At 41.4% G+C, this 27,502-nt stretch overlaps 2 protein-coding genes and 6 non-coding genes across 10 annotated transcripts; 1 reads left to right on the top strand and 7 right to left on the bottom strand.

The window, feature by feature from the left end:
* Positions 1-246: 246 nt before the first annotated feature.
* trnan-guu (transfer RNA asparagine (anticodon GUU)) lies at positions 247-320 on the bottom strand. Its single transcript has one exon. It is a non-coding gene; the product is annotated as a tRNA-Asn (tRNA).
* Positions 321-766: 446 nt separating this feature from the next.
* trnan-guu (transfer RNA asparagine (anticodon GUU)) lies at positions 767-840 on the bottom strand. The gene has a single exon. It is a non-coding gene; the product is annotated as a tRNA-Asn (tRNA).
* Positions 841-1,456: 616 nt separating this feature from the next.
* Positions 1,457-1,530, bottom strand: trnan-guu (transfer RNA asparagine (anticodon GUU)). Its single transcript has one exon. It is a non-coding gene; the product is annotated as a tRNA-Asn (tRNA).
* A 446-nt stretch (positions 1,531-1,976) lies between these two features.
* On the bottom strand, positions 1,977-2,050 carry trnan-guu (transfer RNA asparagine (anticodon GUU)). The gene has a single exon. It is a non-coding gene; the product is annotated as a tRNA-Asn (tRNA).
* Positions 2,051-2,666: 616 nt separating this feature from the next.
* On the bottom strand, positions 2,667-2,740 carry trnan-guu (transfer RNA asparagine (anticodon GUU)). Its single transcript has one exon. It is a non-coding gene; the product is annotated as a tRNA-Asn (tRNA).
* Positions 2,741-3,364: 624 nt separating this feature from the next.
* Positions 3,365-3,438, bottom strand: trnan-guu (transfer RNA asparagine (anticodon GUU)). The gene has a single exon. It is a non-coding gene; the product is annotated as a tRNA-Asn (tRNA).
* Positions 3,439-4,340: 902 nt separating this feature from the next.
* gba2 (glucosidase, beta (bile acid) 2) lies at positions 4,341-21,704 on the bottom strand. Of its 3 annotated transcripts, none has more exons than XM_035914237.2 (18): positions 21,473-21,704; positions 20,186-20,853; positions 17,372-17,463; positions 16,990-17,105; positions 15,883-16,101; positions 14,760-14,999; positions 14,464-14,566; positions 13,374-13,527; positions 12,016-12,141; positions 11,408-11,592; positions 11,070-11,174; positions 10,865-10,972; positions 10,329-10,480; positions 10,115-10,221; positions 7,896-8,038; positions 7,546-7,661; positions 6,475-6,666; positions 4,341-5,226 (listed from the first exon to the last, which is right to left on the bottom strand). In XM_035914237.2, the coding sequence occupies exons 2-18, from the start codon at positions 20,377-20,379 to the stop codon at positions 5,026-5,028; spliced, it is 2,553 nt and encodes an 850-aa protein (XP_035770130.2). In that variant the 5' UTR covers positions 20,380-20,853; positions 21,473-21,704; the 3' UTR covers positions 4,341-5,025. The 3 variants fall into 3 exon arrangements, with proteins under 3 accessions (XP_035770130.2, XP_006805574.2, XP_035770129.2); XM_006805511.2 differs by lacking the exon at positions 21,473-21,704 and adding an exon at positions 21,095-21,423; XM_035914236.2 differs by lacking the exon at positions 21,473-21,704 and adding an exon at positions 20,980-21,423.
* On the top strand, positions 21,704-27,491 carry rgp1 (GP1 homolog, RAB6A GEF complex partner 1). Its single transcript, XM_006805529.3, has 9 exons — positions 21,704-22,034; positions 22,225-22,340; positions 23,242-23,375; positions 23,948-24,031; positions 24,218-24,367; positions 24,711-24,857; positions 25,132-25,259; positions 25,360-25,537; positions 26,839-27,491. The coding sequence occupies exons 2-9, from the start codon at positions 22,225-22,227 to the stop codon at positions 27,060-27,062; spliced, it is 1,161 nt and encodes a 386-aa protein (XP_006805592.2). The 5' UTR covers positions 21,704-22,034; the 3' UTR covers positions 27,063-27,491.
* The last annotated feature ends 11 nt before the right edge of the window (positions 27,492-27,502 follow it).

A 27,502-nucleotide genomic window follows, 5' to 3' on the forward strand; every position in this document is an offset into this window, starting at 1 on the left:
TTCAGCGTTCTGCATTACCTGGCAGTAATAGTTATACGGTCCTTGGATGGCAGTCAGTATGCAGTTGCGGACGGACAACACCACCCCAAAGAACCATATCACCCTTGATAAAACGGTGGACTGGCTTCATCAAACGACCAAGTATAGCATGGACACTATTGTGAAACAACACAATTGCTTTCTGAGGCAGCAGTTGCACTGCACGCTTGTGCAGCATTCTGCATTACCTGGCAATAACAGTGATATCGTCCCTGGGTGGGCTTGAACCACCAACCTTTCGGTTAACAGCCGAACGCGCTAACCGATTGCGCCACAGAGACTGACAGCGTGCAACCCACACGTGTCGAGACTGGACGGGGGACTGGGGGAGGGTGTTCCGATCTTTTTGGTTGTGGGGTAAACGATTGTGCAACAGAGACTGCGTAAAGCCAAGCAGGGACGTCGAGAGAGGACCAGGTGGCTGTCTGGAGGTGCTCTGGTACTTCCTCTCCATACGGTAGCCCTTATTGTTTAAAGCATGTGACTGGTAGGTAATGAACTTGGAAATCAGTATTCCGTTGCGGACGAACAACCAGCACCCCAAAGAAGCATATTACACTTGATAAAACGGTTGTGTTCATCAAACAACCGTCCTGGTTATAACATATTTGGTTATGACATGGTCATAACATGGTTGGTTAAAAATGCTGTATGCAACATAACTGTGATAACAGTTGCACTGCAAGTTTGTGCAGCATTCTGCATTACCTGGCAATAACAGTGATATCGTCCCTGGGTGGGCTTGAACCACCAACCTTTCGGTTAACAGCCGAACGCGCTAACCGATTGCGCCACAGAGACTGACAGCGTGCAACCCACACGTGTCGAGACTGGACGGGGGACGGGGGGAGGGTGTTTTTGGTTGTGTGGTGAACGATTGTGCAACAGAGACTGCGTAAAGCCAAGAGGGGACGTCGAGAGAGGACCAGGTGGCTGTCTGGAGGTGCTCTGGTACTTCCTCTCCATACGGTAGCCCTTATTGTTTAAAGCATGTGACTGGTAGGTAATGAACTTGGAAATCAGTATTCAGTTGCGGACGACCAACCAGCACCGCAAAGAAGCGTATTACCCTTGATAAAACGGTTGACTGGGTTTGTCAAATGACCAAATCTAGAATTGAGACTATTGTGAAACCATCGCATTCTGAGGGAGCAGTTGCACTGCACGTTTGTTCAGCGTTCTGCATTACCTGGCAGTAATAGTTATACGGTCCTTGGATGGCAGTCAGTATGCAGTTGCGGACGGACAACACCACCCCAAAGAACCATATCACCCTTGATAAAACGGTGGACTGGCTTCATCAAACGACCAAGTATAGCATGGACACTATTGTGAAACAACACAATTGCTTTCTGAGGCAGCAGTTGCACTGCACGCTTGTGCAGCATTCTGCATTACCTGGCAATAACAGTGATATCGTCCCTGGGTGGGCTTGAACCACCAACCTTTCAGTTAACAGCCGAACGCGCTAGCCGATTGCGCCACAGAGACTGACAGCGTGCAACCCACACGTGTCGAGACTGGACGGGGGACTGGGGGAGGGTGTTCCGATCTTTTTGGTTGTGGGGTAAACGATTGTGCAACAGAGACTGCGTAAAGCCAAGCAGGGACGTCGAGAGAGGACCAGGTGGCTGTCTGGAGGTGCTCTGGTACTTCCTCTCCATACGGTAGCCCTTATTGTTTAAAGCATGTGACTGGTAGGTAATGAACTTGGAAATCAGTATTCCGTTGCAGACGAACAACCAGCACCCCAAAGAAGCATATTACACTTGATAAAACGGTTGTGTTCATCAAACAACCGTCCTGGTTATAACATATTTGGTTATGACATGGTCATAACATGGTTGGTTAAAAATGCTGTAAGCAACATAACTGTGATAACAGTTGCACTGCAAGTTTGTGCAGCATTCTGCATTACCTGGCAATGACATTGATATCGTCCCTGGGTGGGCTTGAACCACCAACCTTTCGGTTAACAGCCGAACGCGCTAACCGATTGCGCCACAGAGACTGACAACGTGCAACCCACACGTGTCGAGACTGGACGGGGGACTGGGGGAAGGTGTTTTTGGTTGTGTGGTGAACGATTGTGCCACAGAGACTGAGCAAAGCCAAGCAGGGGGGTCGAGAGAGAACCAGGTGGCTGTCTGGAGGTGCTCTGGTACTTCCTCTCCATACGGTAGCCCTTATTGTTTAAAATATGTGACTGGTAGGTAATGAACTTGGAAATCAGTATTCAGTTGCGGACGAACAACCAGCACCCCAAAGAAGCATATTACCCTTGATAAAACGGTTGACTGGGTTTGTCAAATGACCAAATCTAGAATTGAGACTATTGTGAAACCATCGCATTCTGAGGGAGCAGTTGCACTGCACGTTTGTTCAGCGTTCTGCATTACCTGGCAGTAATAGTTATATGGTCCTTGGATGGCAGTCAGTATGCAGTTGAGGACTGACAACACCACCCCAAAGAAGCATATCACCCTTGATAAAACGGTTGACTGGCTTCATCAAACGACCAAGTATAGCATGGACACTATTGTGAAACAACACAATTGCTTTCTGAGGCAGCAGTTGCACTGCACGCTTGTGCAGCATTCTGCATTACCTGGCAATAACAGTGATATCGTCCCTGGGTGGGCTTGAACCACCAACCTTTCGGTTAACAGCCGAACGCGCTAACCGATTGCGCCACAGAGACTGACAGCGTGCAACCCACACGTGTCGAGACTGGACGGGGGACTGGGGGAGGGTGTTCCGATCTTTTTGGTTGTGGGGTAAACGATTGTGCAACAGAGACTGCGTAAAGCCAAGCAGGGACGTCGAGAGAGGACCAGGTGGCTGTCTGGAGGTGCTCTGGTACTTCCTCTCCATACGGTAGCCCTTATTGTTTAAAGCATGTGACTGGTAGGTAATGAACTTGGAAATCAGTATTCAGTTGCGGACGAACAACCAGCACCCCAAAGAAGCATATTACCCTTGATAAAACGGTTGACTGGGTTTGTCAAATGACCAAATCTAGAATTGAGACTATTGTGAAACCATCGCATTCTGAGGGAGCAGTTGCACTGCACGTTTGTTCAGCGTTCTGCATTACCTGGCAGTAATAGTTATACGGTCCTTGGATGGCAGTCAGTATGCAGTTGCGGACGGACAACACCACCCCAAAGAATTATATCACCCTTGATAAAACGGTTGACTGGCTTCATCAAACGACCAAGTATACCATGGACACTATTTTGAAACAACACAATTGCTTTCTGAGGCAGCAGTTGCACTGCACACTTGTGCAGCGTTCTGCGTTACCTGGCAATAACAGTGATGTCGTCCCTGGGTGGGCTTGAACCACCAACCTTTCGGTTAACAGCCGAACGCGCTAACCGATTGCGCCACAAAGACTGACAACGTGCAACCCACATGTGTCGAGACTGGACGGGGGACGGGGGGAGGGTGTTTTTGGTTGTGTGGTGAACGATTGTGCAACAGAGACTGCGTAAAGCCAAGAGGGGACGTCGAGAGAGGACCAGGTGGCTGTCTGGAGGTGCTCTGGTACTTCCTCTCCATACGGTAGCCCTTATTGTTTAAAGCATGTGACTGGTAGGTAATGAACTTGGAAATCAGTATTCAGTTGCGGACGACCAACCAGCACCGCAAAGAAGCGTATTACCCTTGATAAAACGGTTGACTGGGTTTGTCAAATGACCAAATCTAGAATTGAGACTATTGTGAAACCATCGCATTCTGAGGGAGCAGTTGCACTGCACGTTTGTTCAGCGTTCTGCATTACCTGGCAGTAATAGTTATATGGACCTTGGATGTCAGTCAGTATGCAGTTGAGGACTGACAACACCACCCCAAAGAAGCATATTGCACTTGATAAAACGGTTGTGTTCATCAAACGACCGTCCTGGTTATAACATATTTGGTTATGACATGGTCATAACATGGTTGGTTAAAAATGCTGTAAGCAACATAACTGTGATAACAGTTGCACTGCAAGTTTGTGCAGCATTCTGCATTACCTGGCAATGACATCATCCCTGGGTGGGCTTGAACCACCAACCTTTTGGTTAACAGGCGAACGCGCTAACCAATTGCACCACAACACCCAAATGTTAAGGAGCTGAACAACCTAAACCCTTCATCCAATTTGAATGTGCATACTTTGAAGCGAAAGGTGAGAGGCTTTAATTGAAAGATGTTTCAGTAAACATGTAAATAAAATTAAAAAAAAATCTATTTTAAAGATATACCCAACTATACTTCATTAAAAGGAAAACAAATATCTCCTTGTATGTTATTTAGTCATTTATTCAGCATGATTGTCATGAATATTCTATTTTTACAAAATGGAAAATTTTGCTGCCACACTTATATACTGTAGATATAGTTGGTCAACATACAAGAATGCACCAAATTCTATTTAAAAAAAGATATATATATATATTATTTTTTTCACTACAGGCTTAATTTCCAAAACCACTCATCAAAAATTACACCACTTAGTACAGCAATCGAATTTAAAGAGGGGATGAAGAAAATCATATATTAAACATGTTGCAGGTATTATAGCCATGACTGTGAACAGCGAAGTGTAGTGTTTGCTTGTTTATGTGTATGCAAACAGTATTTTGATGTTCTGTAACACATTTGTTTAATAGACACAGGCTATGATTTATTTATTTATTTATTGCTATTACCTGGCTAACACTTCATACACAGAAAGAAAATCAAACGTGCTTGCCTAAAAATATGATCACTATTTCACACCTACTGTCTTTGTAGAGGAAAATGTACAATCCTGTACCATAGCTTCAAACATTTACAGCGAAACAAACTTGGGAAAATTTAATTCCGGGTCTGTAAACAGTTAAACAGCACCTCAAAGTGTCAGTCCAGATCAAAGTGGTGGCTACAGCGGAGTTTCTAGGAACTCCTGTTCCCTCCTGTAATGACTCGGGTCTTAGTTCAGTATGTGACTCCAGTCTAAGCTGTTGTGGTCTGATCCTTCTGTGAAGTGTTTAGGGCGAGCTGCATGGCCCAAATGCTCAGAGGTCTCATGTAGGCTAGAGAACGATAGATATTCTTCTCACAGTAGGCTTCTGGGGTCTGAAAGGCCATGCCCAGCTTCTCCCACACCGTCCGGTAGCAGCCCTCCGCTGTACGCATACCTTCCTCCTGCATTCCCTGAGGAAAAGGCAGATAGTTGCAGGCTTGAGGTAGTGTTTAATTCAGGATCACAATATCTCCACAACTTTAGAAACACCCACACTGTCAAGTATTATCAAGTCGAGGTCCAAGGGTAGTAAATGTTAATTGTGCAGCTTGTACCCCAGTCACACATGGCTAGAAACTGATGGGCAACCTCTTGTCACTATGTACGTCACCATCTCCTGAGTGGATGGCTATTGGTTGCTGGGTATAGTCACAAAAAGGTCTCTGCACCAAAAACCTAAGGATTGCTCTGGCCTCTAGCAGATTTTCACGGTTGCCTGAGAAAGGCACCAACATATCTGAAAACACACATGGAGCAGTTGTGAAACTAAAGCCCCTTTTTCATTAGTACTTACTTGGATCGACTTGGCACGGTTTGCCACAGTTTTAAGGGTTTTCCATTAGGTGATAGTACCTGGTACCAGGTACTAAAATAGTAACTGCTCAGACGGGATTCCAAGCAATCCGAGCAGGTAGAAAAATGTGATGTTGTCAGACTCCATGCCACAAAAATCAAAACCACATTTTTTTTTTTAAAATGGCTACAAAAAACAACAACAAAAAAAACAACAACAACACTTCCACGGTCCCTCCAGCGATCGCTCTAGTGACTAGCGGTTGTCAGGGGGTTGCCGACCAGTCTTTAGGCCTGTGTATCTGAGACATTTTCATAGAAGACGCTTAATTGCCTCTTTGCTGAGATTTAAGTAAAAAGACTGCATTAGAAATCAGGAAGCAATCACATGAATCAAAAAGTATTCCATAACATAAACAGGTTTCTGCTTTAACAGAAACCCGTTTATCAATTCCAGTAACTCCTTAGCTTCTTATAAAAGCAAGAAAAAAGCACTTCACGTGTTTTGTTGGGAAAAAAAAGAAAAAGAAACAAAAAGAAACAAAAAAAAGAATTTATGTATTTTGTGATCTTCACTATATGATTATTTTTATTTTATTAGTTATTTTGAGCTGGTATACACATTCACCTAACAAGCAAAAGATCCTTGGTTTGATCCCAGGAGGAGACAAATCCCTTTGGGGGTTGCATCAGAAAGGGCATCCAGCATAAAAATCCAACAAATCAAACGTGTAGGTACATATGATCCCTGCTGACTGAACAACTGTCCAGTGTATCCATGACCCAGAGTGACATTTTGAAAATGCTGCCTTTAAAAAATGATATAAGAAAAAGAGAAAAGATGACGATTGATAGATCGATCATACCTCATGGATCATTGTGGCTGCCAGCCCGTATACAACTCCAATCCACACTTCATCAGACTGGACACTGGAGCGATCAGGGACTCCTTCAGGGCGCATGCCATTGACTGCCCCCATCTGGCCCCCAGCAAAGCTCATTACATTCAAGTCAAACACAGATTTTAGTGCACTTTGGATCTTTTCTTTTGGAAAGGCCTAAAAGAAGAGAAGAAGCAATGATTAACCCATATAACTTCCTTCAGAAACATTCCTCGAGTAACACACATGTATTCTGGAGTCCCGCAGACGGAAAAGACATGATATTATGTTTTATTTATTTGCAATTGTACTTATTTTTAATTCTTTTTTAGGGAGTTAGTACAGTGCAGGCATTACAATTAAAAAAAGAAACCATTAAAAAAAAACATCTTTTGATAGTTTAAATCAATAATGTAAAGTCAGAGCTGTCGTGGCTTTTCAGCTACAAAATGTGTCAAACTTAGGTCTAGTCATTTAATGTCAAAAACCAAGCGTTCCCTTCAATCTTCCGGACATAAAAAGACATCCCTCCCATAATAGCTTCTCTTCATGGCATTCTGTTAAATTCAGAATGGAATTTAAAATATTCAGATTAAAAAAAAATCTTGAATTGAAAACTGAAAGTTGATTCTATTCATCTAAATGTAGCGTTTTTAGTGGGAGAAATCACTAGGATGAGTGATGAAATATTTCATCCTGAGCCTGGTTCTGTTGGAGGTTTCGTCCTGTTAAATGGGAGTTTTTCCTCCCCACTGTTACCACAGAGATTCGTTTGATTGTTGGGGGTTTCTTCAGTATAAAGTGGCTTGGAAATGAAGTTTGAACATTTTTAAACTCTGAATGAGCTTTACTTTAACAACAGTTTCCAGCGAGGTGTGATTTTTCCAGAAGGATTAGGAAAGATTTCCTCCACTCTGGTGTACATGTTTCAATTTAGCTCCTCCCACATTAAGCTTGCAAAAGTCTAGAGCACAAAACAACAATAAAATAATAAACACATTTTTACAAGCACCGCTCTTGAACTGAACACTAATGCTAGCTCAATAAAAGACTTGCCTGAAATTCTCCGTCTCCCAGCCCAGATGCTCTCAGGAACCAGTGGCCAGCACACTGGTCTGACATGACACTGTTAGAAAGATCTCTCCCACTGCTGTCATAGTTGTAGTATTTGCCTGTGTTTGATGGGATGAGAAACAAAAAGGGAAGTCACTTTAGGTCTTCAAGCAGTCCACTGTCAAACATTATTTAAAAATAGCTAAAGACAGATGTGACATCTTTGAATACCAGCCACACATTACTTTTTATCACCAGCCTAAGAATAAGCATTTGTTTGTGCATTTTATCATCATCACTGACCAAAACATAAGAATTACGTTTTAAGTCAGGACTACATTGTTTGGACTCACCGTTCCACAGTAGTTTCTCAAAAGCAGCACTGCCTCTGTCCAACAGGTCTTTGTAGTGACGGTACAACTCCTCGCTGTCCAACAATCTGGCCATTTTACACATCACACAGAGCGATGCCACCCACATACCACCACAGTAGGCACTAAAAATACAAATTAAAAACAATTATACTAGAGTCAATATTTTTTACTAATATTACTTCTTTGTTAGATGCAAACTACTTTGGACCACATGAAAGAAAAATCTGGTTATCAAGTCTGATTCAGTACTTAGATTTACCCAAAACCTTTGCATGTAAAGCCAAAATATGTGTCTCTAAATTTTATTCTCACTATATTTGATTAAAAGGCAAATTATTACGAATATGCTTAAATTACTGATGGTATACAAGAGAAACCTGGTCTGAGGAGTCTCAATTTCTGTTGCAACATTCAGATGGCAGGCTCTGAATTTGGTGTAAAAAGCATGGAAGGCAGGCATCCTCTATGTATCACTTTTATTTTATTGCAGAACAAACCATTTCCTGGGCTTCAATCAGATTGTTGAGCTATATCATTTGGAGCACAATTGATTCTGGAGATATGTCCAAATGCGCAGTTCTTTATTGAAATAGCTGGGAAGTCCCAGGAGTTGCCCTGCGGGCAGCCCTGTGGAAGCACTGCTTTCGAGATCACCCTTTGGTAAAGGCATTACCCCTAAGATCTACCATTTACTGCAAGATCAGATAGCTGACCCTCTTTCCAAAGTTAAAGGTTACTGGGCCCAAGATCTGGCAGTGGACATTTCTCCAGCTGAATGGGAGTCATGTCTTCATAATATTATTACCATGCATAAGGAGATAGGCAGCAGATTCATCCAGTTAAAGATAATCCACAGGTGGTATTGAACACTGCAACAGTTGCACAAATGAACCTTGATTCCTATGGACAATTGCTAGAGATGTGATGGCCAGAGTGCCTTGATTCTACATATTCTATGGAGCTATCCAGCACTTTGGGACTGGTGGAAAAATATCCTGGAGGTCATTTTCAGTGTTCTGAAAAGAACATTTCGCGTCTCACCAAAACTTTCCATGGTTAGTATAACCATAGAACATTCTGACTGCGACTTCTCCCCCCATATAAAAAAAAGCATCATCCTGCCTCTTACCAAGGCTAAACGGGTCTTGCTAAGACACCGGTAGGAAAAGTGCCCCCTTCCTTTGAAGAATGGTTAATGACGTTGGTTAAACATCCTACGAAAAAGTGACTCATGGTCTGTTAGACAAACTTTATCAGTATAACTCTATTTGGTCTCCTTTCACCAGCTGGCTTTCTGAAACTTGAGGTGCAGAATGAAATACAAGTTTGATAAATGTTGATTTTCTTGTTTTGTTTACATCTAAAGTTTAAAATAAAAATGTTGAAACAAACAAACAAACACAAAAAAAAAACAGCATGGAAGGATAGCTCCATCCTGCCTTGTATCAACAGTTCAGGTTGCTGGTGGTGCCTGTATAAATTTCAAAATTACTACTCCTGAACTCATCTTGCAAAACAAAACAAAAATCAACAACTTTCAAGATTAAAAAAAATGGACTAGTACATCTGATGTGTGTTTAGTACTTTGCCTACTTTCTTTCAGTGTCATCTTGAAGCACAAAATTAGCAAGTGAAAAATAAAAACAACCTTATTCTCCAGCTCAAATGAAGTCACAGTTCAGATCTGTGAGAAGCTTCTGCATCGCAGGTCATCCCTGACCCCCAGTTTTCAAGTACAAAGACACATCATTGATGTGATACACATGTGCAATAATGTTATTATGCAGCAATAGGCCTGGGCTGCTGTGTTCTTACCTGTGTATAAAGACATTCTGTCTGTTTATACATCCCTCAGCATTTAATCATTAGTTATTATTAATCTCTGACTGTCTTCCACAGTGTGTCTTTTGTCTCGTCTCCCTCCTCTCATTGCTAACTGCTTACAGCAGATGGCTGCCCTCCCTGAGCCTGGTTCTAATGGAGATTTCTTCCTGTTAAAAGATTTTTTTGCCCCCCCTTTTCATTTGTCACCAAGTGGTTGCTCAAAGTGGGTCATCTGCTCATTGGTGGTTTCTCTCTATTACTGCATGGTCTTTACCTTAAAATATTCAACATTTTGAGGTGCCTGTTTTTGTGATTTGGCATTATGTAATAAAAATAAAACTGAATTGACATGACTTTAATTGTCCAACTCTCACCTTGGTCCAGTCACTATCCAGCCATCATAGGTCTGGTCAGCATATCCAGAGTTCTCTATTAGGCCATCTCCATCCAGGTCAAATTTCAACTCGGACTCCATCACTGCCTAATAGATTAACAAAAAAATTTAATATACATCCACCTTTGTATGTGATGTCTAAAAGGATTTATCCTTCGCAGTCGGTGTAATTAAGAATGTGTCATCAGTTATACCTGGCAGATGGGCCACATGTCCTGGAGGTATTGCCTGTCCTGGGTAAGATGAAAGTCCCTGTATACTTGCAGGACAAACTTCAGGTTCAGGTCCTTCCAGTGTGCGGTGTCATGAATGAGGTAGGCATTCACCCTCACCCAGGGCTCGTCATCTAAAGAAAAAAAGTTTCAAGAAACGATAAAAGAAAGTGTCAGGAAGATGATTTTAATTCTGCTAAGGGCTGAACTGAAAACTAACTGTCTAAAAGGTACTCCAGCCATCAATCTTTTATTTATTTTTTTTGACAAGAGCACTCAAAGACCGCAACTCCCCACAAAGGACAAGGAAGGGGTATACTAAAACTCTGGTATTTAAGATGATTTTAATACAATACAACAACATCATCCGGTTACGACATGATTGTGACATCGTCGGGTGTCATATTTAAAAAATAAAGTGTGTTGCACAGCTCTCTACATTCCATTTCATAGACATGCTGCTTCCAACAGGCCTTTGTTGGAAATAAAATGTAAGTAAGGTTTTGCCTTTGTCATACCTGGGTCTCCGATGTCATGAGGCACCACATTTTTGGTTTTGACGGGAGAATACTGTCCGCTCATTAGGTGGAGTCTCTCCGTGAGGTCTTGCTGAACCACACTGCCAGCTGAGAAGAGGGTAATGCTGTAAAACTAGGTCTTAGGATGGCTCTTTATGAAACACACAAGCTTAAGACCACAGATAAAAATGCACACTACACTCACCAATGTCGTACTGCAAACTCAAGGCAAGTTTGGGCCACAGCATGATAAGTGCAAAAGAGGCGTAGAAGTGCACATCATATGTGTTGTACATTCTGTACTCCTGACCTGGAAAACAGGTAATGTGTGGTCAAAGCACAAGCTTATATACATCACAAAATAGCCCAGATCTGTGAGAGCAACATAAAACTGGAAATGTTTTGTTTAACAAAATAACAAATGCTAAACTGTAACACTTTTATGTTAGTATGCACTTAATTAATTGTTACCATCTACATGTCACAGTTGAAGGATATGAGTTTAATTTTTCATAACTTCCCTACACCCCTTTTCTTGCCTACCTTCTAGGTAAGCAAAACGTCCATACTCCTTGATGACAGTGGGTTGAGCTGGCAGACCTCCGTCCTCGCTACGTATGCCGCCACTGATGTCAACATCCTCCATTATCTCCGTCCACACGGTCCCACCATCCGCCACAAAGTATAACTCGTTAAACAGTGCTGACTTATACCAGGAAGGTAGAGAACTGCAGCGCATGAGAGAAATAGAAAGTAAAAAAGTGCTTAGCTACTGAGGTTATGAACTAATATACCACATTTATTTAATATTAGCTGTAGATGTTTGTGACCTGCAAAGCTTTCAGTGCTATAAGAACTAATTATAGATAAAGCTAGTTAAATATAGAGCTCAACAAAATAAAATACAGTATGACAAAACAAAGAGCCCAATAAGGAAGAACTCTATAAACATTTACAATGCAACATACAATGCAATAAAATGCTCTGTAAAAAGCTCTGTTTAATATAGTAAAGTGGCTCTATAAATTGTACTCAATAAATTCAATGAAGCAAATTAAAACACCACAAGTGGCTTTCTAAATATACTACAAGAAGCAAACTCTGCCATTAAACTGCATCTGTCCACAGTGCAATAACGGGCAATAAAGCACCTGTCCTGCAGTATGGGTCTCTGCCACTCCTCAATGCTTTTTTCCCACTGCTTGTAGTGTGTTAGGGCATAATGGCTGAGTGAGGGGGATGCATCTCCTTTGGTCCCAAAGTAACGAGTGTATCTCCTGCAAACAATAAAAAAAAAACAACAACCCAAGTTTAAAAATCCTACACACTCATCAAGACAATCATATATAAGCAACGATAAGAAAATGAAATATCGCGATAGAATATGGGTAAAACGCCCATGCGCAGTGCCTTTGTTTACATACGCACATGGCGGTGACGCAGAATGAGGAGAGCGAAAGCAGATCGTTAAATGAAACAGATGAACCAGAACTGGTTTGTAAAAATGCTGCAACTTCAGTGGTGTGGAACTGGTTTAGCTTTCGTCCGTCAAATACACAACAAAGCACTATTTTTGGTAGCGCATGCTAGCAGGCCGTCGTTATTACCGTGTTTTTTGGAAAACATGGCACACTTAAAATCAATCCTTTGATTTTTCTGAAAATCGACAGTGCCCCTTATAATCCCGTGTGCCTTATGTGTGAATTCTGGTTGTGTTTACTGACCTTGAAACGATTTTATGTGGTACACGGCGCTCGAAAATCTGTCAAATGTTTCAGTACGACTTTCCTAAGCTACAAACCCGCACCGCTTGATGGATTGTCGGAGCATTACGGCTATCGTAGGAAAGAGCCTCGCGGAGTGATACGTACTGTGCTTCGACATAATATTATGGTATTGTGTGTCTATAACCTCTTTTTAAGTTTTGTGGATATTATACATGGTTATGCTGAAGACATGTTGGCCAATTCCCACTGGAAATGCCTTTTGGCTAAACTGTCAGCAAGGAATTTGCACTGTTACATTTTTATATAACTTTAATGCACATAAAAAACAGCTGCTTGTTTAAGTGAAAATACATTGATTTTTTAATTATTTTTTTTTTTGCATGAATAAAAGTTGTGGAGTTGTAAAGTATCTTGTCTAGTGTCAATTATATCGTCAGTTATATCGGTATCGCAGATTTTCAAATGTATATCGTGATAAATATTTTTGGTCATATCGCCCTGCTCTAATATATATGAATGTATATTTTGTTGCCCATCACCTTCAGAGATGCTTTTTTGCTGTAGTTATAATAAATAAGCAAAATTCAAACAAGCTGTTTTACATTTAGCAACAGCAAAGACTCACAACACAGGAAACACGCTAAAAAGATAAAGTGCTTCTTTACAAAGTAGCCCATAGTTGAAAAATGCAGTATTAAGCCTTCCAGCACATTTTGGTGACATTTTTGTCTTTTATAAAAGCAACATACTGTCTGTGTATTTCCTTTTTGTGTTTGAGCTACCTCATGTGCTCCTTCTCCCGAGACCCAAAGGTAATTTTGGGCATGTCCCAGGCCAAGCAGAACTCCAGTGAGTTATGGCCCTGAGCCGGCACCGAGCAGCCCACAGCTACTGCCGCAGCTACCTTTTCTCCTTTGACTGTTGGTGGACTGGATCCTGCAGAGGGAAGACAGACAAGAGGTTACTGACTTGTTGTAAACTCTAATATTTCAGAGATGACTTTAGAGAGAATGAAAATAAAATAATATAATTTGTTTTCAGTGTCTTACAGTAAGTGTCATTTTCAAATATTTTTGTGGCATTTTGTGCTTTTTTAAAGAGAGAAAAGTAAAGAAATGACAGCGAGTGTGAGAAAAGATATGCAACTAATCCAGGGTTGTACTTGGAGGACTGGGATGTGGCTTTAGAAGACCATTTGTCCTGCAACCATACATGCCAACCCTCCCGATTTTTACGGGAGAATCACGAATTTCAGTACCCCTCCCGAAAATCTCCCGGAGCCACCGTTCTCCCAAATTTCTCCTGATTTTCCACCCAGACAACAAAAATGAAAAACCATATCCCAGAATTCATAGCGTGGCCCAGCCAATTCCAGTTTCCAACAATGGCGACAGCTACTTAGTTTTAATATTACTCTTATTTGTTCCTGAGTAAATCGGTTTGGCTGAGATTAAAGTTATTAGATTAGATTAAATCTTTATTAATCCCTCGGGAGTGTTCCTCCGGGGGTTTTCACACAGCTGAATAAACGTCAAACAGAAAACTGATTAAACAGAAATGTGAGACGGTCGAGAATGTCTCCCTAATTCTGAGGTCTCAAGGTTGGCAAGTATGCCTGCAACGATGACTCACAATTTAATAAATAACTTTAATGAAATAAAATTTGATTCACACACTACTTCTTGTTTTCTTTCATTCCACATCTTTTTAAGCTACTTTAAATATGGTTACACTAAAATCTAGAAAACATTTTGTGTTCTCTTCTACTAATTGTAATGCCACAGCGGGGATTTATTTAGCATTAATCTTGTTTCATTCTACTTTTTAGACATCTGTCTCCTCTCTGCACAGTATATTTTTCTAAGTGTTGACCTGTAGGAGAGTCCAGCCGTCCATCATCGATGAGGTCATTCCACAGACTGAAGCAGGGTCCCTTTGGACTGAACGCTGTCTGGTGGCTGATCTCCCTGTCAGACTGGTAACGTGCACACAAACACACTCTTGTTGGCAAATCTAAAGATTAATAGTCATTAATACCAACAGATTACATTTACAAATCCATTTCCAAACAACAGAGACTATTGTTAAAAGTCCAGAGTTCATTCCCAGGGAAATACTTGTACGCCTAGTTAAAACACAAACCTTCTTACAGCTGCTAAAAATCATACCTGCTCTCGGGCTGCGATGCACAGAGTGTAAGGGTTCACTGCAGTACAGTGATGAAGTAGGATCCCAGACACCGCCTCCCCCTCCTTCTCCAGGTGAAATGGTTCATTCCAGTGTCCGCCACACTTGTCGTTCTTTTGTCCTGATCCGTTGACCATGGTAAACATAATCGAGACCTCAAGATCGTACTCGTTCTTGTTCTCTATGTCCCACACCAATACAGCAACTGGGAGACTTGAGTCCTGAGAGGATGTAGATGTAGATGATGAGTTAACCTTTATAAAACTAACATGTAAACACATGTCCTCTAAAATGAATGATAGGGTAAACATTTCTAATAACAGGAGCTAAAAACGAATAAGACAAAGTACAGAAACTACAGAAAATCTACTACTAAGAAGTTCTTGGGAAACACATCAGTATTATTCCTTATTAGACCATATAATCTGCTAATGAACATCCTGTTCATCCGTCTTTTTATGTGTGGTTTCACTGTGCAGCACCTGTGATCATCCCTGTTTTTTTTTATAAATACCGTGGTGTGGTATGGTCAGCAGTCCCCAAGCTTTTTTGCGCCATGGACCGGTTTAATGTCAGACAATATTTTCACGGACGGGCCTTTAAGGTGTCGCGGATAAATACAACAAAATAAAATGATACGACCAAGACAAAAACTGTATTTTGTAAATATAATAATAAGCACAAATTCACTGTGTAATTGTGTAACTTTATTAGCAGCGTCTTCCTGAAACACGCTAACAACATTGAGAGTAACATCCTCTTCCCTGAGCCTTAATGCTCTCTGGTCGCTATGGTATCGTGTAAATATTTATTTCAAAATAAGACACACAACTACAACACGGGAAAGACTGAGGGAAACAGAGTTAATGGTAAAAACCCTGAAAACCATAAATTTCCCACCCGAGCCTCAAGTCTCGCGCCCCAGTACCAAACAACTCACAGACTGGTACCGGTCTGTGGCCCGGGGGTTGGGGACCGCTGGTGTACTTGATTTGTTGGGTAATAGTGGACCTTTTTTTAGCACTTTAACTGCAGTTTACCAGCTTTTTACCTTGTAAAAATTACAAATTGAGTAGTAAAGGAGGGAGTTCAACTGTAGGTTACCTGATAATCATGAGGGATGACTGGGGAAATCTGTCTGCAGGTCAGGGTGACGTTCTGTCCTGGCAGGTCGTAAACCGTCCAGGCGCGAGGATACAAGGCGTGATAGAAGGCGTACTCCCCGCAGTAGCCCCAGTTCCAGCCTTGTAATGTAGGTGGACGCTCTACAGATAACACCTGCTGGTAAACAGTTTTTCCTTCACGACGCAAACACACAGTAAACTGTGAACACAGAAAAATGAGAAATGGGACATGTTGACAGATAATCGTTTTATGGTCTTTGGAGACAAAACATTTGCACAGTCATTACAAAGAAACCTCAATTTGTTCAGTGTTGTAGGCATTAGCCAGATATGGCCAAATGTGAGCTATTAGTAAAGCCATAAAGTCTTGATGAGAAGCTTTTAAAACCTGGAGCAAATACACCAAACCTTTTAAGCATTTTTAAAATCAGGTTTGACTGATTCTACGAGTGCAGTTTCTGTTTCCCAGTGACCACTGAAGTTACAGCTCAAATATTTTTCTCATGTCATCTAAGCAAGGAAGTGCTTACTTTGTCTGCCTTGTCATTCTACATTGTGATATTTCTCAAGGCAAAAGTGCTCCCAGCTGCCATTTGCACACTGAGATGAAGACAACAATAGTGCTTGTGACAATAAAAAATACGTGGGCGGGTTGTTCCAGTACCGTGGAGTCACACCCTCTCTCAAAACATTCTAGCTCAATGTAGTTACTGCATGAGAAAAGGTTCTGGTATGAAACGAAAACGTGCCAAACAGAAAACACTGGAAATAACACTCATCTCACCACAGAGGCCCAATAACTATAGAATCGAACACCTAAAAAAATACAACTTTTTTTTGATCATTTGTGCCCACACATGATTTTTTTTTTTTTTTTTATCATGAGTGGGCAATACAGCTTTTCATGTTTTTATGATATCTACACCAGCTGATAAGCAGGTACTTATTTGTAAAGTGAGACTCTGCCAGCGATAGGAGGACTTTATTTTCTGACTTCCAAAGAAACAAAATGCATTGTAATCCAATTTGTTTTTGTTTTTTCAGTTCATTACAGAATTCATTCTGTCATGTCAGCCACTGTAATCACCTGATTGGGTATGACTGTTTTGTAGTGGTACATCCCAGGATTAAGTTGCCATCTGCAGAACTCCCCCCTCCAACCTCTTGTGATGGTACCTCCTCCAATGCCGCCAAGTGGAGCACCTGTGAATCAGAGAACAGAGTCAACATTGCAAAAACTGGATAATCCTAAGCAGCATGACAGGAAAGTCTACAAACACACTGGTTGCTCTCCATGAGGTTGCAAAGTATTTCCTACTGTGAGACTTCAACAGGTTCTCAATGATCCCAATTTGTTTGCACACTATTGATCATGATTATATTTAAAGTAAACAGAACTGTGTTTTATGTTAAGATTTATCATAAAAAAGTTGCAAAAAAATTGAGCATCAGTCTGTAAAAACACTCACCGTAGATTTGGCGTAAGGGTTGGGCACCAAACATATCAATGAACGGAGCCTTCTTTTCCACCTGCGTCTTCTTGTACCAAAACTTTAGATACCTGGATGAACACAAGCAACAGGAATATCTAGAAATACTGAGACTCTGATCTGGTTTTGTTGAAGAGCATTGATTGGGAATGCTTTAACAATCAGAGATTTAGAAAATTACCAGGTCAGTCACACGAGCACGCCTTTTCTCCTTGCTCGTTTGTTTTTGTGTTAAAAGCACCTTTTCAGCCAAAGCTGAATCAAACAATTTGCACACACCAGCAGGCTGTGAGAAAAAAGGGAGTTGTGCAACTGCTTAACGGAAGTGCCTGCAAAAGTAGTCGACGTGACAGGTCTGCTTTGATCTTGGTCACGTTAACAGTTGGATTCTAGCATGTGTAAATGTGTGGGTGGGCCCTGCACTTCCTTTCAAGCAAGAATACATTGTCAAATAATTAGGCCACGTTACAAAAAGATTCAAACTGCTTTCAGAGCCTGAGAGTTGAGTCATTAATCTGTTTGCACTCTGATCTAAGATCTATAGCACAAGGCTGTTTGTTTAGCACGAGCCTTCGTTACATTTAACATACATTTACAGCTAAGACATCTTTATTTACGGTCTCTGGCTTTTAGCTCATTTTCTTAATGCACAGTGGGTTTTTATGCTTTTATTTTAAAAGTCAAGACTTTTGAGCCTCGAGTGTTCTTGAAGGGTCTTTGAAGAGCTTTGGGAAAATGACCATGATAAATCTGCAGCAAGCTGACAGGTTGCTGAACAAGACCAGTGACTCTGCGATCAACTCTGTACACACTGCAATTTGTTACATTTTATTGGCTTCTCTATTTGGATGCCTGAGCACAGAATCCTCCCTGAGGGCAAGACAGCAATCAGCAAAGCAGCACCCTGGCTGAGTCTTTTATGTTGTTTGAGATATAGGCATCTGCAGTGGCAGTCATCAAAGAATACCTTTTTTTAGCCAAGGTGGTGAGCCGCAGAGACCCCGATGATGGGATGTCACACAGGTTGCAAATATGAGTTTTTTAGCACAAAAGACCACCTCAGTTCTTTGTCATAACGGTTAATGTTTTACATCGTTATGATGTCAGTTTAGGTGGTCTTTAATATAGGAAGTTGTTCATTTAAAACCATTTTCCACAGTGTGTGTCTTTTCTTCTGTCTCCCTCCCCTCAGCCCAAATGGTCGCAGCAAATGACTGCCCCGCTGAGCCCATTCCATTTCAAATCCATTTTATTTATATAAAGCTAAATCACAGCAAGTTTCCTCAACATGCGAGTTATACTTTAAGGTAAAGACTACGATAACAAACAAAAAAAAACCCAAAATCATATGAACTGATTTGGCAACAGTGGAAAGAAAAAACATTTTTTTTTTATCAGGAACAAACCTCGGGCAGAGCCAGGCTCAGGGAGGGGCAACCATCTGCTGTTATTGTTTGCAGTCAGGTGAGCTATATGAATATATTTTAATTGGATTACAAACAACACGTGTGCAGCATTAAAATAGGAAAGACCTACAGACCAGAATTATTGTTAAGGTTTCAGCCACAGAGAGCTTTCTACTTGCTGTGAGGAAGATCCTGTGCAACAGCAGAACTGCTGTGCATGACAGTGTAGTTCCAAACAATAACTTCAGAGCAGAGTTCAAACCAGAGGTAGAACAATGGTCTATCAATACAGCTCCAGTCAGGGTGAAAAGGATTCGTTAAACCATGTTATTTGAAGCTACAGCAGGGTAGGCCATTGTCAGGATTTTGTTATTCTGTACAAAAGCAAACAATGGTCAGACTCCGGTGCAGATCTATGAATGCAGACCAGTCTGTGAACCTCAACCTATGCTGTGTGAGCTCAAACGGGCATCTTTTCCACAGCGAGTCTGAAAAACAGTCCACTGTGTCACACAGTGTGCCAATTAAGATGGAGGGAAACTAGCTAGCTTTTCTTTTCTTTCCCAAGTCAAGGAGCAGTCCTAATGACCGGTGAGCCTCGCAGAGTCACTCTGACAGACACATACTCCTCCGTCAAGGCACATTGTCAGGATTTAAACAGTACCACAGCTGGCTCTACAGTCCACTAAAGCTGCAGAATGTACTACTTTGCATCTCAGATATCAGCAGGTTCCAGAAAAAACAGTCACTGCAGGCGTCGAAGGCCAGGCTGGATATTTGTCTCTAGGTGGAGGCAACATTAAGAGCATTAAGATCATGTTTGTGGGATGGTGAATGCTTAACCTCGCTCGCTGCCTTTATTGCTGCAGAGGTTTTAAAGTCAAAGAGCAGTAAATGACATGCACTTTGAACTTGGCACTGACCTGGAACCAGAGTTGACAGACGATAGGAAAAGACGTTTAACTACTATATTTATTAACACAGGAAACCCTCGGAACATTTTGCATTACTGCTTAACTTGTATGTATTGCAACAAAAAGTTCAACTTATGTAAATAAGATTTTTGTGAGCATCATTTGGGATTTTGCTCCAGAGTAAACTAAACTGATGCGCTGGGAGCACTGCAGAAGAAACTAAAAAAAATGGACTCCTGCAGCTGGCCGTCTTGATGCTTAATTTTCAGAGAAGCACCAGTAACATTTTCAGGTCAACACTGCACTTGCAGGCTTGCGCTCAGGTGTGATCTGAGAAACGTGACACTATAGTCTGATGCCTCCCATGGCTCTCCACCATGTTAACATGAATATTGTAAAGTGAATAGTAAACAGGCTGGCTGCATTGAGGTGTAACATGAAGCAGGCAGGGTGTGCTGAGAAAAAGATCTAACCTGACTCCAAGGCCGATATGCCCCCAGATGTTGGCCAGAGAGACGTCTTTTGCTTGAAAGGGCTTTCTCTTCTCCTTGAACTCGTGCGCCAGACAGATACGCCAACCTTCCTTGGGCACATTGTATCCCATTTCCTTGGAGACATACCTGCTCATGAGGTCTGCTGTGGATTTCTCACTCCACTCTGAAGTCATTTTGCAGACTTTTGAACAATGACAATGAAACTTCAGGTCTTCAAACACTTACAAGCAGGGAGTTGCCAACAACTATTGTAACCAGAGCCAGCTTACAGTGCCCTCACCACGGACCAAAACCACTAATGTGGTAGTCAGTCACAGGTTTCAGGAGTAATAAAAGCGCCGGTGTCATTCCAGTGGGTTAAACCTGTTCTCCACTGATAAGCTCTTAAGGCTTGCTCAGTGAATGAATCCAAATTTAAGTTGGAAGTTCCTGTGCCATTCTTTAGTTGTAGCATTCATCCAGTGTTTTCATATCCTCATGGGCGTCTTGATGCAACCCGGCACCCTTTGATTTCTGTTTTGGTCGACCCCCTCCCCAACCACTCCTCAGCACTGAGTCCGGATGTGGATATGCAGCTGTCAGCACAGACGGATGGGTGGATGGATAGCTGACGGCGAAATACCAGCAGAAATTTTTAGCCGGAACACCTAAGAACAGAACAAAAAGCAATGGTTAAAATGCGGCAATCACATTTACACTGTGCACATTCAGGGGGCCAACATCAAGTAACAGCCGGTTAGCTGCAATGCAGAAAACACACAATATAATCGCACCTTAAACGGTGACCACGGAACGCCTCTTTGCTTTAAAGCCGTGCAACAGAATGCGACTTTACAAGTTAGTCCGCTTCTAAGAGCAAGAGACGCATAAAAATGAGTTTGAAAATACCAGAGGGACAGCGTTATCCATATCCAGACTCGAGCGGACCTCAGTGAAGTGCCCGTAGCTTCTGCTAGCTCGGCGCCCAGTATGCAAAACCTTTTTGCCTGTCATAGATATCGAGAAACTTTTACCCCTTTCGTTGTCTATCAGGCATCAATATTCTCAAGCCACGTTCTGATAGCGGCCCTTTTTATAAACTCGATAGCCCCAAGCTTCAATCAGAGCACTAACTTTTTATTAGATCTAACAGAGGAAGCGTTAACTGTTACGATTACACGGAGTAATAAATAGCAGTTAATGATGCCTGACAAAGCTGACTCTGGGTATAGTAGAGGAACGAGAGTGCAAGCAAAAAAAAAAAAAAGCCTCCGGTAGAGACCATACCATTTAGACGGAAAAGGGGAGGTGGAGTCATTCTGGTCTTCAACTATTCATTTAAGTTCTACTTGACACTGTATGCATGGTATATTATGAATATGAAATTCAACAGAATATTCAAAATTTTTGTCTGTCTTAATTTAAAACTTTCAACATAAATTCTACAAATCAAAGATTCTTTGTAATCACTGAGTTTACCCCTTCCGTATATGTTACCATAGCAACATCACACACTCGCTTACTATATTTTTTAATATATCCAAATTTTAAATAACGTATTATTTTCTTAAAATATCGTATGAAAGGAAAAACATATGTATATATATTCTTATTTGTTATTAATCTTATTTCCATTTCCCGTTGTTCGTGATTGGTAAAACAGCACCGGAAACAGAATGTCTACGTATTTTTTTGTTTACTGTAGCCAGCTGGAATGCTAGCTAAGTAAGCTATGCTCGGATTGGCATGAATTGAGAAATTTGGTATACTTTTATTCAAGAAGTGTATTTAGGTTTCTTCGGGGGTAACATTGCGTATTTGCTTTGCCGCAGTATCGCTTGAAGTGAAGGTATGTGATAAACTTGTCCTTAAAACTACAGTCATTAGCAAAGAGGGCCAACAAGTGAAATTCATACTGGCTGTATGTTGGTCAAACTGTAACGACAAAAAAGTACATCAGATAGGACTGCAACGTGCTCACGATATTATCGTTTAAGTTTTTCATTTTCTAACTTAGCGTTGTCGGTTTGTAATGTTAGATGATCGAGGTTGTGGCCTCTATGGCCCGAGGCTCAGTGTTTCTGGCCGGGGAGCTCATGGAGTGTCTTGTAACTTTCACCAACCCGATGTCTCATCTTTCCACCTCGGCGAGCAGGTAGGATTTTACAAGTTTGCTCCTTGTTCAATGAGATTAAAAATAAGGGAATATCAGCCAAGTGTTATTCTTTGTTTTGACTGTCGTATGTTAATATGCCGGCTTTTAATTAGGGTAGGTTTTGTTTTGGCAAGATTTACAGAAAAGGATTCTTAATAATAACACGTTTCTGATATCCTGCTGTTAGAATATTTTGTAATCTAAATGATTTCTTTATTTCCTTGGGAAGTATAGAGAAGGTTAGAAGGATTTACACGTCTTCTAGAAGGATCTAGAAAAAGCGTGTGATGGTGGTGGAATATATGAGGACAGCAAAACAGTGGTGAGGTGTGCAGTAGGAGAGACAGATGGATTCAAGGTAGGGGTAGGATTACAACAGGGATCTTCTCTGTGCCCCTTCTTGTTTGCAGTGGTGTTGGTCAGGCAAGAGTCCCTGAGCACTGAGGGGGTGGTATGCACTCGAGGGAAGAGGAATGAAAGTCAGTAGAAGCAAGACAAAATGCATGTGTGTGAATGAGAGGAAGACAGATGGAAAAGTGAACGTTTAAGGAGACAGGTGAGTGAAGGAGCTTAAATTCCTGGGATCAACTATCCACCCAGGCAGGTGGAAAAGAGGAAGACCTTAGAGGAGATTCATGGATGTAGTGAAGGAGGAGGGTTGGGTTAACAGAGGATGCTGGAGATGGGGAGAGGTGGCGGCGGGTGATCCACTGTGGTAACCTGTAAACGGAGCAGCTAAAACAGGAAGTTGTTTTTTTTTATTTCACTTCTATTAACACAGTTATTAGGCTTTATATGGTATCTTGTGACCTGGTGTTGTTGGTAGACTGTAACACAGAGGACACTGAAATAATTGTACCCTTGTGTAAGCCTTGTTGTCTGATTCTGATTTTTGTTCCAGTGAGATGCTGGCATGGGCCAGCGCCCAGATCCACTGTCAGTTTCATGCAAGTGAGAACAGAGTAGCCTTGCCGGCTCAGGGCAACAAACAGGATGTCCAGGCTGAGAGCGAGACTGTGCTCATCCCAAGCAGAGGTAAGAAATAAAATATGAAATCTAAGACTAGCAGAAATAGCATAAACTTATCTTTTAGCATAGGTTCAAGATAAATAATATTTATATTCTAAACTACTTCAAAACATTTAGTGTAAACGCAATGACAAACAGACGTCTTGCGTTATATAAACTATATGTCAGTGGACTACAGACAGAAGAGTTAAACTACACCACTATAACATCCAAAAGTATATTCTGTTCATCTGGACGTAGCGTTTTCAGTGGGAGAAACGTTTCGTCACTCATCCAAGTGACTTCTTCAGTCTCAGCTGACTGCAGGTTTCCCCAATCTTATAAACAGCACATTTGCATAATGTATGACCCATACATCCACTTTAGTGGATGTATGGGTCATACATCCAACTGCCTTACAGCCATGCAAGGTTCACAAGGTGAATTTAAAAAAGAAAATCCCCAATACTGGATAAATTTGCTGCTGTGTCTGCCAACAAGTCTTCACACACAATGAAAAGTAGCAACATATTAGTAGCCTTTTTTCCATAGCTTTCTTAGTGTGTAATACATTTAACATCTCCTGCTTTGTTCTCCAGGAGAACGAGGGCAGTGTGTGCTGGACACTCCTCCTAAGATATTATTCTGTGACCTGCGCCTGGACCCTGGAGAGAGTAAAACATGTACATGTCTTTACATTTGTGGAAAAAAGTTAACAATAATGTGAAGTGAAATATCTACACTGCTGTTAAAGAATAAAAAACTTAACACAATAATGATGAGGTTTCTAGATAAAACCATATATAGCATTATCTCATTTGTGCGTGTGAGACTCAGACAGTCTGGCAAACATTGTCATTCTTTCACAGACTCATACAGTGAGGTTGTTCCCATTGATGGGCCTCCCAGTTTCCGTGGTCAGGCGGTGAAGTACGTCTACAAACTGACCATTGGCTGTCAAAGGGTCAACTCGCCCATCAAGCTACTTCGTGTTCCCTTTAGAGTGTTGGTTCTGCAAGGTGAATGGACTTTTGACCGACTCTGGCTTTCATTTTACAGTTGTAGCCACAGAGAAACAGTGGTTGAAAGATCTTTGCTTCAGCTGTAGTATAATATTAGAACGACAGCAAAACCAGAGAAGTATTGGCAAAAAAATACCGTGGATATAAACTTTTGTTGTGGTCTCTTAACCAGGCATGTAGATTTTCATTTTTCTCTGAACAGCAAAAAGAGTCTGATTATGTCACAGTTACCAGAGCTCTTTGCTTTATAGAAAGTACTTAATAGGTTGCCAAGAAAATTGACTTTAAAAAATGAGAATCTTTTATCTGATGTGTGTGTTTTTTGCATGTACCCACATAGGCATGCCAGAGCCTCCATTTCCCCAGGATGAAGAGGTTTGCCCCTCCAACCCTTTCCTGGAGGAAGAGGAAGTGAGCCGCAGGGACTCTCGGCCTTTGGAGAGAGCACTGGACATGTTAATGGTCACCACCTCGAGGCGCTACCCCCGTGAGTCGGATTCTCTGCCCTTCTGCTCTTTGCTGGAGTTTAAACTCTAGTTTGTGCTTTCATGCAAATTGTTTTTAACGTAAGCGTAACCCCTTTTTTCTTTGGGGATATTTTGACAAATTAAACTGTTTTCTCACTATTTTAGTTGTTACATTCACATAAGTGTGTACATCTATAAAATGCTGGCTTCCTTCTGTACCTGAAAGGCAAAAATAAAAGCAGCAGATTCTTTTTGTGTCTCCACATCTGATGTGTGTGTCTTTGTTTTTTCCAGATATGTTTAATATCACCAACATGCGTGGGAAAGTAGCAAAGTTCTGCATCTTTAAGACTGTTTACAGACTCGGGGAGGACATCATCGGCACGTTTAACTTCTCAGAGGGAGACATTCCCTGCCTGCAGGTGTGTTTGCTCTACAATTTTCATACGATGCACTTTCCAATTCAGTCACCCTTTGAATTTTCTCTAAAGCTGTGTGTGTGTGTGTGTGTTTGTGTTTCAGTATTCAGTGAGCCTTCAGAGTGAGGAGGAGATCCAGCAGCAGTACCAGCGTAGACCAGGACAAACTCCCAGTGTGACTGGACACGGGCGACATCTGGAGTCTTGCCTCCACACGGCCTTCAGCCACTTCTCTCTTCCCATACCCCTGAATGTCACGCCGGGTTTCAGCAGAGACATTGGTAAGTCACTCAAGCTGAATTATGTCTGACTCACGGCTCAATCATATCTCAACAATTACTTGTAGATCAGTGTCATAGAAACTAAGGTAGGCATAGTTCATCAATTGCCTATATGAGCTAAGCACAATTCCAGGTTCATTAGTTTTCTGAAAAAAAGTTCAAGCGATGAATGTCAGGATGTTTTTAAATGTTTTCCTTGCATACATTTTCAGAAGGCATCTAAAACTGACATAATCTTGAAAAGTCCTTCAAACTTTTCTGAGTGTCTGTACTATGGCTCCATATAGACTCTCAGTAGTGTGGATGAAGTTCAGATAGAATGGATGTCCTATTGGTGACAGCAGATTCTACAGCACAGGCCTGTAGAAACACAGTTTTGCAAGTAGAGGACTTAGATTTTGTAGCTTCTCATATACAAGGCACAAAATATGGTTCAAAATAAGTAAAGGATTTCATAAATATTAAAGTTTGAATAAGAAAGTTTCATCTAAATTGAATACGATATTCCCCTGGTATGACACCACATCCTAAACCCATATTAACCTCTTTCAGAAAGCGTGAGTTTGTGTTAGCCATATCAAATAGATGTTCTCCATCATTTTCGTATGTAGTTTTCAAAATATTCATATTTATGTATGACAGCCAACGATTATAATACATTCTAATACTTGTAAAATTAAATGTTTTTAAGATAAAGGGGCTAAACTTCACCCATTGCTTCTTACTTACTTCTCACTCATAATTTGTAGCAGATGTTCCAAGGCAGTATTTTAACGTTTTTATTAAAGTACCGGCCAGGCTTCCCAGATGAAGTGTGAGTTTTCATCCATTATTTGATGGAGTGCAGGATAAAATGATCAGCTGTTATGCACGATGCACATTTTGTTTCTGAACCAAAACAACACCCTGTGTAAGCTGGGCTGAGTCATAATCGGGCTGATGCTGTGTAGTCTGAACCTGGATAATGACAATATCAATTACACGTAAACTCAATGGGCTAACCACAGAAGAGAAGGACACAAAAACCAGTGTGGGTTTACAGTGCTTTAAGGCAGTGACTAAATTTGAATAAAAATGATTCACACCTATTAATATGGAAAGTTTTACAAGCATGTGGGTGACGAGCATTCCTTATTTTTCCTTGTGGCTGCACACTATGAAATGTAGGAATGTGCCGGCAAAAGCGTAAAAAAGGACACGATCGGTAACATCTACACATAAACCTAGGTACTTTTCATAGAATGTATATGAAAATGTATATGAAAAGAAAATTACTTACTCCGGCTCTTTTGTTTATTTAGTGACCCTGAGGTGGCGCCTGCACTTTGAATTCGTTACTGCCCGGGAGCCTATGGAACCGCCCACTGTCCTGCAGAACCAATCAGAGGTCACAGTGTGGGCTGGGGCGGAGCATGTGGATGTGGACACCTTCAGCTGGAATCTACCGATCAAAGTCCTGCCCACCAACCCGGCTTTGGCTTCCTACGTGTCCCAGTTTACAGGGACCAACACCATTACCATTTAACGTGTGTGTGTGTGTGTGTGTGAGAGAGAGAGAGAGGGAGGTTGGGGAATCTGAGCTATTCAAGAATTAATTTTGTGTTTCAGAGAGGATTGACAGGTGTGTGTGTGTGTGTGTGTGTGTGTGTGTGTGTGTGTGTGTGTGTGTGTGAGTGTGAGAGAGAGAGAGAGAGGGAGGTTGGGGAATCTGAGCTATTCAAGAATTAATTTTGTGTTTCAGAGAGGATTGACAGGTGTGTGTGTGTGTGTGTGTGTGTGTGTGTGTGTGTGTGTGTGTGTGTGTGTGTGTGTGTGTGTGTGTGTGTGTGTGTGATATGTAGATGCACATTTCAAGAACAAAGACTCTCCTCCGATCGTTAATCAGAGCTTTTTCTTTCATCTGGAGCAAAACGCTCAACCAAGATGTGAGAGAAAATTAAAAGCGTGACTTAAATCTCTGTCATT

This window comes from Neolamprologus brichardi, chromosome 3, assembly GCF_056152115.1.
Source record: "Neolamprologus brichardi isolate AB-2024 chromosome 3, ASM5615211v1, whole genome shotgun sequence".
Taxonomy (NCBI): Eukaryota; Metazoa; Chordata; class Actinopteri; order Cichliformes; family Cichlidae; genus Neolamprologus; species Neolamprologus brichardi.

Excerpts from the sequence above, each read along its gene's own strand:
- gba2 (XM_035914237.2), bottom strand. The coding sequence starts at position 20,379 with ATGACTTCAGAGTGGAGTGAGAAATCCACAGCAGACCTCATGAGCAGG. Across the intron at positions 13,528-14,463 it reads ACGGCTGGACTCTCCTACAG|GATCCAGTCCACCAACAGTC; the intron begins GTCAACACTTAG and ends TTCCCTCTGCAG. Across the intron at positions 6,667-7,545 it reads TGGGAGACGGAGAATTTCAG|GCCTTTCCAAAAGAAAAGAT; the intron begins GCAAGTCTTTTA and ends CTCTTCTTTTAG.
- rgp1 (XM_006805529.3), top strand. The coding sequence starts at position 22,225 with ATGATCGAGGTTGTGGCCTCTATGGCCCGAGGCTCAGTGTTTCTGGCC. Across the intron at positions 22,341-23,241 it reads CTTTCCACCTCGGCGAGCAG|TGAGATGCTGGCATGGGCCA; the intron begins GTAGGATTTTAC and ends TTTTTGTTCCAG. Across the intron at positions 24,368-24,710 it reads TAGAGTGTTGGTTCTGCAAG|GCATGCCAGAGCCTCCATTT; the intron begins GTGAATGGACTT and ends GTACCCACATAG.